General features: G+C 38.6%; 1 protein-coding gene across 1 annotated transcript in view; it reads left to right on the top strand.

Annotated features, from left to right (window-relative positions):
* The window catches only part of TNFRSF19 (TNF receptor superfamily member 19), a gene marked incomplete at both ends in the record, with an annotated part of 74,555 nt that overhangs the window by 12,847 nt on the left and 46,631 nt on the right, over positions 1-15,077 (top strand). Inside the window, one exon of the mRNA XM_084235959.1 lies at positions 13,520-13,698. Coding sequence (XP_084092085.1) covers positions 13,520-13,698 — 179 coding nt within the window. The remainder of the gene's footprint in view (positions 1-13,519; positions 13,699-15,077) is intronic.

The raw sequence follows: 15,077 nt of genomic DNA, 5'->3' as shown, positions 1-15,077 counted from the left end.
TTAATACTATTTTTGTTAGATGCGCAAGTACTTCATGTGATGAATGCCAGTGCAATTCATCAGACATATGTGGTCACCCTTTCTGTCTTCTGGAGACAATGATGAGGAAGAACCACTTCAGTAAAGAAAATAAAGCTACATCTATGCAATGTAATGCTCAGCTGATATGGAGCTTCTAAAGGAGCACGTAAAAATGCACACACACACACACATGCACACACGGACACGCACACACTGGCAGGTTAATCTGGTAACTCTTGCCTTGTGTGGTGGAGGTAGGAAGTTAGAGACAAAGGATTTAAAGAAAGGTTTAAAATATCTGTAATTTTTTTTTAAATGAAAAGTGATAAAAGTAAAGGTCAAAGAACTGGTCTCTAGCCAGGAAGTGACACAGTTTGTGAAGGCACAGTATCACTGTGTGATCAGCACTGTTACCAGGGCTATGGGACCTCACTTTCAGTTTTTCTGCCTCCCCTCTCTTTCTCTTGGTAATAATTTATTGGACTTAGTGGTGAAGACTTCAAGATATTTTAACCACCTAGTTTTACTGAATGAAATAAAAACATCAAAGTAGTCATTTGTATCTGGGTAATTTAATATTTTTATGCTGTTGAATTTATAGCCTAGATTTCAAATTATTGTGGCGTCTTTATGTTTATGGTGCTTTAGAAATGTGATGATCAGCTCCACAAGTGGTAGCTGCCATGGGCACCCTATTATAATTTAATTCCTTGGAAATAACTTTTCAATCTCTAGTTAATTCAAGGTTTCTAGTTAATTTAAGATTGTAGAATGGTTACTTCATAAATTTTTTTAGACTATAATGAACTGCAAGCTATGCTATTTTGAAAAGTTTGAAGGTAATGTTAAGCTGTTTTTCTAATATTGGCTTTTTCAAGATGGAGAATATGTCAGAGAAAATACATTTTATTTATTTTTTTTATTAGATAATAAATTTTATTGTTATATTCCCCATACAATTGCAGCCCCCCCATTCTGACCCCAATCCCTCCCCTCCCGCCCCCGCCCCCCTAAAAGTGTCTCTGGTTCATAGTTTTTTGTTGATTTTGATTTTCAGTTTCTTATAGTTATTCATTTTCCTGGTCCCTTATTTAAGTTTTCTAGATTCCTGCTATGAGTGAGACCATCCGGTATTTTTCTTTTTCTTTTTGGCTTATTTCGCTGAGCATGATCCCTTCCAGCGCCATCCATGTTGCTGCAAATTGCATGTGTTTATCTTTTTTGAATGCTGAGTAATATTCCATGGTATATATGTACCACATCTTCTTGATCCAGTCATCTATTTTTGGGCATTTGGGTTGTTTCCAAAGCTTAGCTATTGTAAACAGTGCTGCTATAAACATAGGGGTGCAGGTGTTCTTTGGAATTGATGTTTCTGTGTCCTTTGGGTAAATACCTAGGAGTGGAATTGCTGGATCATATGGAAGCTCTATGTTTAGTAGGTCCAGAAATCTCCACACAGCACTCCACAGTGGTTGGACCAGTTTGCACTCCCACCTGCAGTGCAGAAGAGTTCCTTTTTTCCACACCCTCGCCAACATTTGTTGTTGCTAGTTTTTTTAATATGTGCCTTTCTCACTGGTGTAAGATGGTATCTCATGGTAGTTTTGATTTGCATTTCCCTGATGACAAGTGATGTTGAACATTTTTTCATATGCCTGTTGGCCATTTGCATTTCCTCTTCAGAGAAGTTTCTTTTTAGCTCTTCTGCCCATTTTTTGACTGGATTATTTTCTTTGTTGTTGTTGAGTCTCATCAGCTCTTTGCAGATTTTTGTGATCAGTCCTTTATCATTAGTGTTGGGTGCAAAAATGTTCTCCCAGTTGGTGGGGTTTCTCTTTGTTTTTGTTATTGTCTCTTTTGCTGTGCAGAAGCTCTTTAATTTGATGTAGTCCCAGCTGTTGATCTTTGCCTTCACTATCACTGCTTTGGGTGATGTGTCTGTAAAGATGTCTTTGATGTGCAAATCACGTAGTGTTTCGCCTATATTTCCTTCTATATATTTTATGGTTTCAGGTCTTATGTCTAGTTCTTTAATCCATTTTGAGTTGATTTTTGTGTATGGTGTGAGGTAGTGGTCAAGCTTCATTCTTTTGCATGTAGCGACCCAGTTTTCCCAGCACCATTTATTGAACAAACTTTCTTTGCTCCAATGCATAGTCTTTGCTCCTTTGTCAAAGATTAGTTGACCATAAATCTGTGGGTTTATTTCTGGATTTTCTATTCGATTCCATTGGTCTGTATGTCTGTTCTTGTTCCAATACCATGCAGTTTTGATGATTATGGCTTTGTAGTATAGTTTGAAGTCTGGGAGTGTGATGCCTCCATTCCCTTCTTTTTTTTTCAGGGGAGCTTTGGCTATTCGGGGGTTTTTGTGATTCCATATGAATTTCATCAATAATTGTTCTATTTCTTTGAAGAATGACATTGAAATTTTGATTGGAATAGCATTGAATCTGTATATTGCTTTTGGAAGGATGGCCATTTTAATAATGTTTATTCTTCCAATCCCTGAGCAGGGGATGTCTCTCCATTTCTTTGTGTCTTCTTCTATTTCTTTTAACAGTGTTTTATAGTTTTCTTTGTATAGGTCCTTTACCTCTTTTGTTAGATTTATTCCCAAATATTTGATTTTTTTTGTTTCAATAACGAAAGGGATGGTTTTTTTGATTTCTTCTTCTTCAGATTTATTGTTTGTGTATAGGAAGGCTACTGACTTTTGCGTGTTGATTTTGTATCCTGCCACTTTACTGAACTGATTGATGAGTTGAATTAGCTTTTCTGTGGAGTTTTTGGGGTTCTCTATGTATAATATCATATCGTCTGCAAATAGTGATAGTTTGACTTCTTCTTTTCCTATTTGGAGTCCTTGGATGTCTTTCTCTTGTCTAATTGCCCTGGCTAGGACTTCCAGTATTATATTGAAAAGCAGTGGTGAGAGTGGACATCCTTGTCTTGTTCCAGATCTTAATGGAATTGCTTTCAGCTTTTCACCATTGAGAATGATACTGGCTGTTGGCTTGTCATAGATGGCCTTTATGATGTTGAGGTATGTCCCTTGTATCCCAAGAATTTCAAGGGCTTTTATCATGAATGGGTGTTGTACTTTGTCGAAAGCTTTCTCAGCATCTATTGATATTATCATATGGTTTTTATATTTCTTTTTGTTGATGTGTTGGATAACATTGATTGATTTTCGGATGTTAAACCATCCTTGTGTCCCTGGAATGAATCCTACTTGGTCGTGGTGAATTATCTTATGGATACATTGTTGGATTCTGATGGCTAAAATTTTATTGAGGATTTTTGCATCAGTGTTCATTAGGGAGATTGGCCTGTAGTTTTCCTTTTTTGTGTTGTCCTTGTTCGGTTTTGGTATTAGTGTAATGTTGGCTTCATAGAACGTGTTTGGTATTGTCCCTTCCTTCTCAATTTTTTGGAAGAGTTTGTGAAGGATAGGCACTAATTCGTCTCTGAATGTTTGGTAGAATTCATTTGTAAATCCATCAGGTCCTGGGCTTTTGTTTTTGGGGAGGTTTTTGATTACCATTTCAATTTTGCTAATTGTAATTGGTCTGTTTAGGTTTTCTATTTCTTCTTTATCTAGCTTTGGGTGATTGTAGAGTTGTAGGAACTTGTCCATCTCCTCTAGATTGTTAAACTTGTTTCCATATAACTGTTCATAGTAGTTACTGATTATTCTTTTGATTTCTGCTGTGTCCGTTGTGATTTCTCCTCTTTCATTGATGATCCTGTTTATTTGTGCTTTCTCCCTTTTTTCCTTTGTGAGCCTGGCTAGGGGTTTGTCTATTTTATTGATTTTTTCAAAGAACCAGCTCTTGGTTTCATTGATCTTTTGGATTGTTTTTTTAGTTTCAATTTCATTTATTTCTGCTTTGGTTTTTATTATTTCTTTTCTTCTACTGGTTTTGGGGATTTTTTGTTGTTCTTTTTCTAGATCTTTGAGCTTCGAGATTAGGTTGTTTCTTTGCGTTCTTTCTTGTTTCTTGATGTGAGCTTCTATTGCTATATATTTTCCTCTTATTACTGCTTTTGCTGCATCCCATACATTTAGGATATTGGTGTCCTCCTTGTCGTTCAATTCAAAAAATTTTTTAATTTCTTCTTTGATCTCCTCATTAGTCCAGTGGTCTTCCAGTAGTGTGGTTTTTAATCTCCATGAGGTAGGAAAGTTCCTTGCCTTCTTTTTATGGTTTATTTCTAGTTTGATGCCTTCATGGTCAGAAAAGATGGTTGATAGGATTTCAATCTTGGTGTATCTGTTGATGTTTGTCTTGTGCCCCAGTATGTGATCGATCCTGGAGAATGATCCGTGTGCGCTTGAGAAAAATGTGTACTCCGTTTTTTTGGGGTTTAGTGTTCTATAGATGTCTGTTAAGCCCAATTGCTCTAGGTCCTTATTTAGAGCTTTGGTTTCTTTACTTATTTTTTGTCTTGTTGATCTATCCATTGTTGATAGTGGTGTGTTGAAGTCTCCCACTACGTATGTGTTTTCTCTGATGTCTGTTTTCAGAGAGGACAACAGTTGTCTGATATATTTTGGTGCTCCTTCGTTTGGTGAGTATATGTTAATGAGTGTTATTTCTTCTTGAAGTATTGTCCCCTTGATCATAATGTAGTGACCATTGGGGTCTCTTTTTATCTTTTTGAGTTTGAAATCTGTTTTATCTGATATAAGTATAGCTGTTCCTGCTTTCTTTTTTGGTCCATTTGCTTGTAGGATTGTTTTCCATCCTTTAACTTTGAGCCTATTTTTATCTTTTGTAGCTAAATGTGTTTCCTGGAGACAGCAAAAGGTTGGGTTTTGTTTCTTAATCCAGGCTGCAACTCTGTGTCTTTTTATTGAAGAGTTTAGTCCATTTACATTTAGAGTTAATATTGATATGTTAACATCTGTATTTGCCATTGTGTTTGTCTTTCCTTTGATTTTATTTATTTATTCTTTTAATAACTTTTTTTTTTTTTGGCCTTCTTTCATTGTTAATCGTCCCTCTGAGGTTCTGGCTTTAGGACTCCTTGTAGTATTTTTTGGAGTGGTGGTTTAGTTGCAATGAAATTCCGGAGTTTCTGTTTGTCTGGGAAGGTCCATATTCTTTCTTCAAAGAGGAAGGAGAGCTTTGCGGAATAGAGTATTCTTGGTTGGCATCTGTTTTCTTGGAGTCTGTTGACTATGTCCCTCCACTCTCTCCTTGCCCGTAGTGTTTCTTCGGAGAAGTCTGATGTCAGCCTGATTGGCTTTCCTTTGAATGTTATCTGTTTCTTCCCTCTTGCCAGCTTCATTATTTTTTCCTTGTCCTGGATTCTTGGGAGCTTTACTATTATGTGTCTTGCTGTATTTTTCCTTTCGTCGTGGAAGTTTGGTGTTCTTCTTGCTTCTTGTATATCAATTTTTAGCTCCTTCTTCACATTTGGGAAGTTCTCTTCAATTATCCCTTTGAATATTTTCTCTGTTCCTACTTCTCTCTCCTCTCCTTCTGGTATTCCTATAACTCTTATATTTCCTTTCCCCATGGAGTCAGATAGTTCCCGAAGTCTTTCTTCATTCTTTTTCCTTCGTACTTCTCTTTCCTTTTCTGTTTTGGTTCTTTTTATTTCTGTGTCTTCAAGAGTACTTATTCGTTCTTCCATTTCATCAATTCTGCTTTCATTGCTTTTCCCAGAATTCTTTAGTTCTTCCATTAATTCTTTGATCTCCTGCATTTCTTTTACTTCCCTCTTTAGGGACTCAATTTCATTCTTCTGATCGTTGATTATTTTTCCCTTATCATTGTTTTCCTTTATGACTTCTGTCAGTTTTTTAATCACGGCAATTTTAAATTCTCTTTCTGGAAGGCTCAGAAGTTCTTCCAAGTTACTGTCGTTGCAATCTTGGGGCTGGTTTTCTTTTTGTGGTGTGCTTTTCCTCTGGAGAGTTGCTAGGTTGCGTGTGGTTCTTCTCCTCCCTACTGTCTGTTTTCTAATTTGCCGTATGCGTTGGGACACTGTGTTGTTGGGACTGGCCGGCATATTGGGTGGGCTTCTCTGCTCCCCTCTGGTTCCTCCAGGAGTCATCTGTCAGTTTCAAGCAGTCTTTACTGGAGAAAGGTCCCTGTTCTAAAATGCCGATGTGAGGACACACTCCCCTGTGCGCCTGGTCTGCCCCGGCGGTGGGTTCCTGCTCCCCATCTGGGCTTGGACTGCAGGCCAGAGGGGGTCTGGCGTAGGCGAACTTCCCCCGCTCACCTCTGGCTCCTGAGGAAGCCTTCTGCAGGTAGTCTTTACTGAAGAAATGTCCCTGTTCTATAATGGTGATGTGGGACACACTCCCTGCATAGCTGGTCTCAGGCACACTCTTCTGCGCGCCTGGTCTGCCCCGGCTGTGGGTGCTCGCTCTCCCTGTGGGCTCAGACTACTTGTTCGGAAGGGGCCCGGTGTGGGCTAATCCCCAGCTGGCCACTAGCTCCTTCAGGAGCCTGTGCTGGCTTCAAGTCGCTAGGTGGCGCCAGTGATCTCTCCTAGAGCCCTTGGGGAGCTGATTTTCCACCCTGTGGGACAGGGAGCAGAGCGGGGATGGTAGGGTACACCTCAACGGCTTTGGGATGCTGTGTCTGCCTTGTGCCCCACCGTCGTGGGGAACCCATGCCCCTAATTTCGTGCCCCGGGTCTCAGTTCCAAAGCCCTCAGTTCCAGGACGCGGGCTGTAGCCCAGATCAGTGGCGCGGGAATGGCGCCTTTTGAATCCTGCTCCCCTGCCTGGGCGCCTGGTTCCTGCTCACTCAGGGAGGGCCTCCGCGCGTCTCCCCGCAAGCCTAGGTCGCAGGCGTGGGGACCTGGGCAGCTATGATCCGATCCGGATCCGCGTCTGCTTTTTCAGCGCGCCGCTTTCCGCGCAAGCTTACCGGGTGGCCGGGGCTGTGTACTGGTGCTGGTCTCCTCCTGGGGAGGCGGGGCTCTCTTTAATGGCGCCTGGAGCTCACCTCCGCTGCGGATACTGCAGGGTTCTCCACAGCTCCCGTTCACAGGGTGTGGTGGCTGCAATAGTTCCTTTCCACTCACAGTCCCGCTTGCTGCGTCCTTTGTTCTTGTTGGCCGTTTTGGTTTGTTGTTTCCCTCCTCTCTGCCGGTCAGAGAGTGCCGACTTTGTGGGTGGGGGAGGGGAGCAGGGTTCTGCGCTTTCCTCCCTTCTGGTCCTCTTTTATGGCAACTTTCTTCTTCGGGCAGTTTGCTGGAGTCGTCCGTTTATCTTCCGTGTCCCAGTTCTCACTGGGACCTGCCGCTTTTCCTCCCTATTAACTTTTTTTAATGGGAGATCTTACTCGCAGCGTCTCCTCGCCGCCATGTTGCTCCGCCCACCAGAAAATACATTTTAAATAAAATTCCTCCAAATAATCAATCTTTATAAAAATGTCTAAGAGATTGTGTGGTTAATAATACATGCGCCATAAATACTGGAATTATTTGGCCATAGTAATGGATACAAAGACTTATTTCAACCTCTCACCTAAATGCATCCTTTCTGCTGCCACCAAAGCATACAAACTCTAAGCAAAAATAGGAATATCTAGCTAATGAAAGCCAAATAAGAGGTATTTGGGGCCTGACTCTGTTTTCTTTCTATACATGATTTGGTCGAATGTAGATTGGATCAAAAAAGAAAAAAGTCACACAAAATCTTCATTCTACAAAATGTAATAACATATACATGATACGGACAATATTTGCAAGAACATAGTGGTGAGAATGGCCCTTATGTACATTGTAAATTCTAGAATACAATCAGAACTCAAAATATAGGCACAAAGATCTCTTACGCTGTTTATATTCTTTTGCAAAAGAAATGAGACCATCACAATATTTCAAGCTCATCTATAGTTGGATCATTTATCCTAGTTCTCAGGAATGGAGTGAGGACATGAATTGTTAAAGATAGCAATACTTAGCAAGGAATGGAATGATAGTTGATTGCCTCACAAGGATATTCAAACAGCAGTCTGTTTACATAGATTCAGGGGACTCACAGTTCTGGATCTGCAGTAGGTGATTCAACCCCATAGGATAAATTATATTTTATTTTTGTATTCTTATTTTTAAATTAATTTTTATTGGGGTGGCATTGGTTTACCGCACTATACATATTTTGGGACTGGGGTCAGGCCTCTTCATGTCACCACACTATGCATGTCACCACCCTATGCCCACTACTAAAGTATTAAAATCTTCCAGCACAATCTGATGGGCCAACTCCACCCTTTGCTCATGCTCTGCCTCCCAAGAGTTGCTTTTGTCTGTTTTTTGCTTTGTTTCTTTACATTCCACATACGACTGAAGTCAACCAGTATTTGCTTTCATCTTCTGACATATTTCACATAGAATAATACCTCTCAGTTTCCATCCAAATTGTTGCATATGGAAGGATTTCATCTTTTTTTCTTTATGACTGAGTAGTATAGTGTGTATACATAACACATCATATCCACTTTTCTGTTGGTGGGCACTCAGGTGTTTCTATAATTTGGTTACTGTAGATAGTCCTGCAATGAACATAAGAGGTATATATACCCCTTTGAATTAGTTTGCATTCTTCAGCTGATTCATAGAAGTGAAATTGCTGGATCATATGGTAGGTAGGTTTTTAATATTTTGAGAAATTTCCATGCTGTTTTGCTTTGGGACTAGACCAATCTAAATTCCCACCAATAGTATACTTTCTCACCAACACCTCTTGTTTTTGGTCTTTTCGGTATGGGCCAATATCACTGGTGTGAGGTGGATTCTCATTGTGGTTTTGACTTAAATGTCCCTAGTTATAAGTGGTGGTGAGCATTTTTTCATGTGCAAGTGACTATTTAGCTTTCTGTCCATTTTTTGACTGGGATATTTGTTTTCTCTCTGTTGAGTTATATGAGTTCTTTGTATATCTTCAATATTAGCTCCTTGGCCGATGTATGATGTACAAATATTTTCTCCCATTTGGTAGTGTGTTTTTTGTTTTAATAATAGTTCCTTTTTTGTTGAGAAGCTTTTTAGTTTGATGTAGTCCCAATTGTTTATTTTTACTTTTGTTTCCATTTCTACTGTAGTGTCCCCAAAGTCATCTCTGAAGCAAATATCATGGAGTATTTTGCCTATGTTTCTTTTATGTATTTTATGGTTTTAGGTATTACATCCAAGTCTTTATTTTTAATTAATTTCTGTGTCTAGTATAAGATAATGGCCTAGTTTTAATCTTTTCTAGGTGGCTGTCCAGTTTTCCCAACACCATTTGTTGAAGGGATTTTATTTCTCTATTGTATAATCTTGGCAGCGTTGTCATATATTAACTCACTATATACGTAAGAGTTTATTTTGGGGTTCTCAATTTTATTTCATTGAACTGTATGTTTATTTTTATTTCCTTACCATATGTTGTGATTACTATAGCTTTGTAGTATAATTTGAAATATGGGAACTTAATGCCTCTGTTCTTTTTGTTGGAATGTTTTGTCTGTTCAGGGTTTTATGTGGTTTCATGCAGATTCAGTAATTTTCTATTTCCTTGAAGAATACTGTAGAATTTTTCTATAGGAATTGCACTGAATCTGTGTATTACTTTGGGGAAGATGGTCATTTTAAGAATAATAATTCTTCTGATCCATGAACATGGATTATGTTTCCATTTCTTTGCGTGTTTTGTATTTCTTTTAACAGTGTCTTATAATTATCATGGTCTAGATCTTTCACCTCCTTTATTTCATCATTCTTTTTTTATGTTATTGTAAATGGTGTTGTTTTTTGATTTCTTTCTCTTCTAGTTCATTGTTTTCATGTAGAAGTGTAATCAACTTTTGTATATTTATTTTGTAGCCTCCTACATTACTGTACCAATTGTTTCCAACAGTTTTTCATGGTGTCATTAGAGGTTTTTTTTAATGCATATTGTTATGTTATCTGCAAATAGTGATTGTTATACTATTTTTTCCAATTTGGATTTATTTTATATCTTTCTCTTGCCTAATTGCTCTAGCTAGGACTTCCAATATTATGTTTAATAGTAGTGATGAGAGAGCAGAGCCTTGTCTGGTGTCTGATCTTAGAGGAAAAGTTTTCAGTTTTTCACCATAGAATATAATGTTAGCTGTAGGTTTGTCACATATGGCCTTTATTATGTTAAGGTATGTTCCTTCTATCTCCATTTTTTGAGAGTTCTTATCATAAATGGATTTTGAAACTTGTTAAATGATTTCTCTGCATCTATTGATATGGTCATATGATTTAGCTTTCATTTTGTTGACATCATGTATTACATTAATTGATTGGCATTTGTTGAAACATCCCTGCACTTCTGGGAAAAATCTCACTGGGGTCATTGTAATATATGATCCTATTAATGTTTTGTTGAGATTTTGCTAAGATTTTGTTGAAGAATTTTTTAATTTATGTTTATTGGGGATAGTGATTTGTAGTTTTCTTTTGTGATGTTCTTGTCTGCTCTTTGTATTGGGTAATGCCGGCCTCACAAAGTATGTTTGGAAGCATTCCTTCTTTAACCTTTAGCAAAAGTTTGAGGACAGGTATAAGTTCATCATTAAAGGTTTTGTTCCCATTTTTAAAAGGCATGTCATTGTGATCCCATTTTAGAAAGATTTTTACTGAATAAAAATATTTTAGATGGAAAGTAATATTTCATTAATCTGGGAAAGATTGGGGTCTCAAGATTTTCTTGTTCTCCATGTGGCTTTAATATGCTTGAATCAGGAAAGGTGGTATATTGAGTTGAAGAGAATACAAAATAATAATAGCCACAGGTATCATTTAGCGGGCAGTTGCTTGCTTTCTGTTTTATTTGCAGTTTAGAGACTTTATATGCTATTTTCCCCACTTATTTTTCAAAACAACTCTGTAGAGCATGTATCACCCCATCTCACAGATGAAGAGACTTTGGGTCAGAGAGTTCCCTCAGTCACTTCACCAAAGAGTGGCAGAGTTGGCATTTAAACTCATGTAGTTCTGGCACCAATGTGGGAATCACACATTTTTACCACAATACCAACCTGGTATGAAAAACTAAACTTTAGATGTTTTCTCAGAATTAATACTTTTTCTCTTTCGCCTCTCTCTGTTTATTTCCCCTTTTTCTACTCTCTTTTTTTTGTCCTTTGTTGTATATTAACTTGTATGTGAGACTCATAATCCAAGCTGCCTGGATCAAAGCATGATTTTGAAACATTGCTCTTGCAAGACCCTTTGCCTGGAGATGCTGAACCTGTAAACAAGGAGGCCCCCACCCCCAAATGTCTCGTGCACCAGGCTTTGATCCTGGGAAAATGAGTGGGAGGTTGCCTTCTGTACTTTTAAAGAATGTCTTTGCATACATGTAATTCTCTTAGCAACTAAAGTACCAGGAAGAACACATTTCTACCCCAGTGCAGAGCCGTACTAACCCAGTACAAAGCACGCGCGTGCACACGTGCGCACGTGCACACACGCACACACACACACACACAAAATCACAGTGATGTCCTCACAAAGACCTAATGCATGTCCCAAGAAATTATTTTTGAATGTCTTTATTGTTCTCATTACCAGAGTAATAGATGCTCTTTGCAAAATTTAAATTATTGAAGAATTAGAAAATTAAAGATACCTCATAATTCCATTAATACCATCCCCCAAAGATAATCCATGTTAACAATTTTAAAGAAATTCTAATGTGTGAATTAATTCTTCAAGTCAAATGGTTCCCCTCTCCCCCTTTCCTCCTGTTTGTGCTTTTGGCTTAGAACATTGTCTAGCTGGAGTGCTGAGGATTAAGGTTGTTGACCTTCCTCCTTTGTTTCTCCTCTACTCTCTGTTGTTCATATTCAAGATGTCCTTTTCAAAGACAGGCAGAGTAGCTGAAAGGAGGAAGGAAGGTATCATTCATCCAAAATGTGAGTGACTTCATTAGTAAAAAAAATCTAAATTGATGTGTTATTACTCAGTATCCTTTACTGAGTAGTTCATTGAGTACAGGGAATACTTTCCTTTGTATGGGATTTGATTTCATTTTTGACCAAATTGGTACTATTTATTTGACTTTGTATAGAAATATGAAAAGAGAAGCTTAAATATTTTAAATTTTGTAAAAAAAAAAAGAGGGATTTTCAAGTATTTGGAATTGCATTATGGCATCTATAGTTTACAGAGAAGGAAACAGGGGCTCTAAAATGTTTGAATGTCTTCTACCCTTTGCTACAGTGAGCTGTGTGTGTGAGCTCCACATGCTCTCTGGATAGATGCTCTTTCAGCTTGTGAACTGACGTCTATTTTTTTAAATGACCAGCATTCTATAGAAGCCATCAGAAAGCACAGATAAGCAGTGTTAACATTTGCTATGTATTCCTTCCCACATCCTCCTCTGTGTATATTAGGGACACTTCCTGACAGGCTCCATAGTGTAGTTACATGAAGTCTGAATTAAATAGTGAAGGTTCAAATCCTGGTCCTAACATTAAGCTCATCACCTTGGTTAAGGTGCCTTTTGGGCATGGTCCCATCCATGAATAGGAATAATGGTAGCACATTTCTTTTTGGGAAGGATTATGAAGTAACAAGACACTACGTATAAAGTCCCTGACATAGATTAAGCACCCAGCCAATGCTAATGTTTATTAGTTATATTTTTGTAAGAAATTTGTTCATGCTATGAATCTGGATATCTACCCAGTAGAGATCATCTACTTCTGAATCACAACTTATTTTTAAAATCTCCTTTGAGTCATATCTGCATCATTCTTTTTATGGTTGTATTATGATTACAATTGTTGTATTATTATACAATTGCTGTGATTTATTAGATCATATGGTGGCCAAAGAGCCATCTGTTCTGTCCATCCTTGGAAAACAGTCGTGTGTTCTAATGTCCTCAGCTGGAGAAGCTTGAGACCTTTAGTAGTACACAGTTTTACCTGAACCAGAATGTAGTGTTTTTTTAAGAAACATATGAGAATCTTCCTACTATTATATACAATTAAGCTTCTAAACACTCCAAGATACTCTCTACTAGATAGATTTCCAGGCTTGTAAATATATGAAATTTCTTATGCATTTGTCCTTATTTTCTAAAACATCACTGTTGATATCAAAGTGCATATTTTCTATCTTGATAAGTGAATCAGTGTCTGAATATCTCCCTGACTTTAGTTTTTGAACACTACATGACTGGCTTAATTAGAAAAGAAGAAAGTGCCCTAACTCTGCCATAAGCTGGCAATAATGCAGCAGTGGGGTGCTGACGAACCTTTATTATTCAAATGCTCATGGCTTCTTGAATAAAGTGGATGACTAAGTATACTTCTCACAGTAAGAGAGATTATTAGCAGTGGGAGACACATTTGAACTTGCTGAAAGGGCTGCCTTTGTAGCTAGAAGACTGGCACTCAGTAATTATTAGACCAGGTCTTCATTTTATCCCAGCTGTCTTTCCTTTTTCACGCTTGCAATGTCTGAATAGCTTTCTATTGCTTGCTAATCCCTGCAGGAATGTGGCTTTGGCTACGGGGAGGATGCCCAGTGTGTGACATGCCGGCCTCACAGGTTCAAGGAGGACTGGGGCTTCCAGAAGTGCAAGCCATGCCTGGACTGTGCGCTGGTGAGCCGCTTCCAGAAGGCTAACTGTTCTGTCACCAGTGATGCCGTCTGTGGGGACTGTTTGCCAGGGTATGTTGTACCATTTCTTTCCCTCATAATTATTTATTGTGAAATTGGCATTTCTCTTACTCCCTTCCAAATAGTGAATGCACTTGGATATTAACCTGAACACATTTAGCGCTCATGACCTTTTGTCTCAATATTCACCACTAGTTCTTTGGGCCTTCTACGTGCTAATGCACCATGATAGATTTTGGTTGTAAATAAAATGAAAACGCATGCTAACAAAGAATGGGTGTCATGAAAATCCAAAGAGTTCCTCCACATCAATAAAAAAACAAAGCATGCACAAATGACAAGAGAATGAACAGGCTATTCACAGAAGAGCAAACAGGTATATTCTGTGTTCAAATGAAGATGTTTATCCTCCTTGGTGATCAGAGAAAATGCAAATCACAACCATTCAGTTATTTCAGCGGAAATTCTAGGAGCAGCTGTGAGGCACTGGTTAGGTCCAGAGGCAAAAATCCCTACCCATGGGAGCCTCTATCTTAATGAGGTTTTTAAAAATATCTCAACAGTAAATAATAAAGAAGTAAATTATGCAGAAAGATGGAGGATGATGATTATTGCAGAAAAAGAAAGCTAGACCTTTCTTTTTGGTGGGATTAGTTGTGGCCCCAGTATCGGGTAGGCAAGGTGCATGTTAAAGTGGGCAATCAATGCAGGCATCATTGGTCAAATCAGAGCTGAACAAAAGGTTGAAGTCAGGGAGGTGATAACTGAGCTCCTATGTGAGGGAAACGCATTTAGGCACAGGGAATAACAAGAGACAGGCCATAAAGTCTGCCTTGAACTTGATATTTTTAAGAAACTGCAAAGAGGAAAGGGGGAGCAGAGAAGAAAGTGAGGGCTGAGGGGGTAGGAGTGGGTAGGGCAGGTGTGAGTGCTGCAAATCTTCAGTGTGCAAATCCCCAGACCATGGGGAGAAAGAGACCATACTGGGCCAGGTGGAGAAACAAAGCACAGAGGAGGAAATTTTAAGTTTTTAGTGCTTCTAGGTAACCATTGGACAGATAAGTCAGACCAAACAGTCAGTAGGAGGACAGCGGGTGTGGAGAGCTGGATCAGAGGAGCATGGGTGATCATCTGCTAGGGAATACACTTTAAATGGGTGGATTGTGTAAAATGTGAATTCTCAGTATCGATTATTGAAAAAAGCAAACTATAATTTCAGACTATGTGATACCTACAAATATAATGATCCAGAGTTTTGACCTTGTGCAAATCTAATTAAAGAATAGGAACGGAACATGTGACATAGCTCAATTGTTGCTATTCTGATAAAATCATGTTTGTACACATCTGCTTTCTTCTGGGGGACAGGGAGAAGACAAGGTCCATAGGAAATATGGGCATAAGGTGGGCAGTGCCCAGTAAGTGTGAGG

Source organism: Talpa europaea (genome assembly GCF_964194135.1).
Source record: "Talpa europaea genome assembly, chromosome: 6".
NCBI classification, from domain to species: Eukaryota; Metazoa; Chordata; class Mammalia; order Eulipotyphla; family Talpidae; genus Talpa; species Talpa europaea.
The sequence above is the reverse complement of the archived record's forward strand: the minus strand, read 5'-3'. Positions and strand labels throughout refer to the sequence as shown.